Genomic DNA, 4,262 nt, shown 5'->3' on the forward strand with positions numbered 1-4,262 from the left:
CCAGCCAGAAATGAATGACAGTATTAGTGACAGTAATTCCAAAACAATCATATTTTCAGTGGTTTAGCTGTTTTATTTAGTTTAGAGAGTTCCTCTGCCGCCCCAGTACAATGGAAGTATAAATGAATATTACGTTTTTTATTAAGAAGTAGTCCCCATGAAACAGGTAAGGACATTTCTCTGGATTATAAATAGCAGTGGATTCCAAATCGGTGTCGCCATCTTGGCTTTTTGCAACCAATCAACGGAAGACTTCACGAGGTAGCCCGCTCTAAAGCATGCCTCGCTTTATGGTCTATGTGACTCTAAATGGGACCATCATTTACAAAAATGAACATCATGCTGTACTGAAGAAGACTTGAAACTAGTGATTGAGAACATAAACTCATGTGTACAATGTTTACTGAGGTAATAAATCAAGTGAGAAGTAGAGTCATTTTCTCATAGACTTACATACAATCTGACTTATTTTTGCAACCAGAGGAATTGCCCCCTGATGGCCATTAGAGAGGATGCAGGTTATAGACACTTCCACATTTGCTTCGCTTGTCAGAACCGGAGGTTGCCACCTGAGGGCAACAGGCAGAGGTGGGTGAACCAGCTGCTGCAAGGCCGGGAAGCTCAAGAGAAGTTGCTGTGACCCTATGAGGCCTACAGAGGAATAATGCTGTTCAGACCTGTTGCTGCCCAAGATTTCAGAATGAGACTTCTCCTTAAGCAGGACTTGGACTGGATCAAGTGGAAGATAAGGAAACATGTTTTATTTCTATGTAGATTCCTTTCCATGATGTTGTCAGACATGTATATATACAACAATCGTAGCCTGTTGGCAAAAACAAGTACTTTACTGAAAGTATTGTTACATTGACGCTGCGCAATTGCCCTTGCAACTTGTTGCGCAGCAGCTGGTTACAGCATTGTCCCTCAATAGTGGATCAATTAAAAAAATGTGACTTGTGTAAATTAGTCACTTAAACACACAAACATGTGAAAATAAGGTCCAGGTTGAAAAATACTAAAGGTACCAATTAAGGCCATTTTTTATCAGTATCTATTCTTTCATTCACCACATTCCCAAAACTCTTTAGCTTTAGCATTATTTCTGTTACATTATTATTATACGTTTGAGCCTATGTTGACCTTGTACAAGTAGTCTTTTTCCTTTTTTTAATCGATGATATGCAGGAGAATGGATCTGGTTTTATCCAAGAAAACATTGTCTGTCTATACTGTATATACACCTGTCTGGTGGTATGTTTATGCATGTGTGAATTTCACTTGCCCAGGTCCTTCCCATCCATCTTATGAGGCGCCTGCAAATACTGAGGAATGTAGCAAGGTCCTGCAAAAGCCTCCCTCTCTCACTCACACACACACACACAAACCTCTTCCAACTTCTTGCCCATCTGAGAGACAGCAGTTTTTCTCCACCCACCACAGCTCAACCCCATCTCACAAAACCAAGAATTACCCCCGGACAAAAGACGACAACTCGTACTCAATGGGTAGATAAGACTTTTGGACGAGCTCCTCGGACACACAGATCTGCCCATTTGTCTGCAGAAGCGATCCGGCTTGAGATGTATTGACTGCAGACTAAGCAAACAAAATCAGACAAGTAGCTAGCTGGAGATGAGGGAAGGAACCTGCTCTGTGTTTTTCCTGGTGATTGGGGTGACCTTGCTCAGTGGCCTCCGCTGCCTGGGTGAACACAAGTCTTTGGATGGCAGCATTGTCATCGAGGACGTGGAAAGGTCCATGCCCCCACACCTTATCTTTATCATGGTGGACGACCAGGGTTACGGAGACATTGGCTACCATGGCTCAGATATCCACACTCCTATGTTGGACCAGCTGGCAGCAGAGGGGGTGAAACTTGAAAATTACTACGTTCAGCCTATCTGCTCACCCTCTCGAAGTCAACTCATGACAGGACGGTAAGTAATTTCCTTATCAATACATCATTGTTACGATGGGAAAGGATTCAGTTACTGCATCTGTTCTCATATGATAGAATTATGCATGGACTTTATAGGCTTTTGTCTTTTGCTGACATCCCTAAAGGGAAATTCAGTGATGGGAAAGGCCGTAAAATAAAAGTACCACCAGTAGTGCCAAGACCAACGATTACATTGTGTATATTATCCAACCACTATAACGAAAGACACCCAAAATCTGATTAAAAAAACGTAATTCACGTTTTACTTGAATAAAATCCTGTTTTGAGGCTTAAAGGGGCAATTTGTTTGATCATGATATTAGCTACAAAAGCAGAAATTATCTGTTTCATTGACTTTTCAGTGTGTAAACTGTTGGATGTCACAGACAGCTGTCTTACATCATAGCCATATCAATCTGATAAGCTACAATTCATCTAATCTTTGCAATCCTCAATAGACGCACTGTAAAAAACACATCCTGGCAAAGCCCCTTGTAGATCTAAGTCTGTTCTGTTGTTTGATCCTGCATTTGTATTATCTCAGTAGGAAGAGTGAGCTGACACTGACATGTTCTGAGTGCAGATTAAAGTATTTTCTGGCAGAAATGTTGCAGTTAGAAAGTACGAACAATAAAAAAGTAGATTAACAACTCGTCATCATAAATTCATTCTGTAAAATCTTTTGACCATCTCGGCTTGATGATGTGTAACAGTGTGAGAGTATCCAAGTGTGAAACATTTCCTAAACAATCTGTGAAATGTACCATTGTTGTGTTATCATATATATCATGACACCATCTTGCCAGCTACCAAATTCACACTGGACTGCAGCATTCGATCATTCGATCACGCCAACCCCTCTGCCTGCCTCCGGACATCCCCACTCTGCCAGAGCGTCTTGTAGACGCTGGATATGCCACATACATGGTGGGGAAATGGCACCTGGGCTTCTGCAGGCCGAGCTGCCTACCCACAGGACGTGGCTTTCAGAGTTTCCTGGGCACACTGACTGGCAGTGGAGACCACTTCTCCTATCGGAGCTGTGACGGAGCCGAAGCTTGTGGATTTGACCTGCATGACGGCGACAGGCCTGCCTGGGAGATGGCCGGCAACTACTCCACTCTGCTCTACATAGAGAGGTGATCATCAAGGTTTTGATTAAATTAAACAGATTCAAACATACAAACAAAAAAAAACAATTTAAAAAACTTCCAATGTTCCTTTTTGTCCAACCAGAGTGAAGCAGATCCTGAGGAGCCATGACCCCAACAAACCACTCTTCCTCTATCTGTCTCTTCAGGCTCCCCATGCACCCTTGCAGGTACCGGACCATTTTCTGCACCACTATGATTCCCAGGGCAATCGCCTCAGGCGCCACTACGCCGCCATGCTGAGCTGTCTGGATGACGGGGTTGGACAAGTGGTCCAGGAACTGAAGACTAGTGGGCTCTATCAGAACTCAGTACTGATCTACACAACTGATAACGGTGGGCAGCCACTCTCTGGAGGGAGCAACTGGCCGCTGAGAGGTGGCAAGGGGACCTACTGGGAAGGAGGCATCCGTGCTGTGGGCTTTGTCCATAGTCCCCTCCTGAAGAAGAAGGGTAAGGTCAGCAGAGCACTGATCCACGTTTCTGACTGGTATCCCACATTACTGGGACTGGCCGGGGCCTTGCAGTCCCACCATGGCCTAGACGGTCACGATATGTGGGGAACCATCAGCGAGGGCCTTCCCTGTCCTCGCACTGAAATCCTTTTCAACATTGACCCAGTCTCCAGGAAGCCTGGGGAGCCGTATGACAAGGCGTTGGTACTCAATGGATTTGGGATCTGGGACACAGCCGTAAGGGCAGCGATAAGGGCTGGGGACTGGAAGCTATTGACAGGAAATGTGGGTGACGGGGACTGGATACCACCACAGGCTCTTCCCGTTGGTCCAGAACGGTGGCAGAAACTCGAGAAGCGGCGCAATGAGCTGGGGAAGTCAGTTTGGCTGTTTAATGTCACTTCTGACCCTTACGAGAGGTCAGACCTGGCGGAAACTCATCCAGAGGTCGTGAAACATCTTCTGACAAGACTGGCAGAGTACAACCAGACAGCTGTGATGCCAAGGAATCCACCAGATGATCCTATGGCTGACCCTGAGCTCCATGGAGGGGTGTGGAGCCCCTGGCTGGGCCTGGAGGGACAGGAGGGGGATAATGGAGAGAAGGACGGTAGGAAAGAAAGGATGGTGAAGATTAAGCAATGCAGAGTATGTAAATTAAAAGCCCTCTTCAAGAAGGTGGGGTCACGCCTGCAGAGGAACACCCTGTTCTTGTAA

At 45.4% G+C, this 4,262-nt stretch overlaps 1 protein-coding gene across 1 annotated transcript; it reads left to right on the forward strand.

The window, feature by feature from the left end:
• Positions 1-1,758: 1,758 nt before the first annotated feature.
• Positions 1,759-4,262, forward strand: LOC306786100 (arylsulfatase I; the record flags this gene model as incomplete). Its single annotated transcript, XM_079280742.1, has 3 exons — positions 1,759-1,937; positions 2,746-3,078; positions 3,176-4,262. The coding sequence occupies 3 exons, from the start codon at positions 1,759-1,761 to the stop codon at positions 4,260-4,262; spliced, it is 1,599 nt and encodes a 532-aa protein (XP_079136868.1).

This window comes from Melanostigma gelatinosum (assembly GCF_949748355.1).
Source record: "Melanostigma gelatinosum genome assembly, chromosome: 12".
Taxonomy (NCBI): Eukaryota; Metazoa; Chordata; class Actinopteri; order Perciformes; family Zoarcidae; genus Melanostigma; species Melanostigma gelatinosum.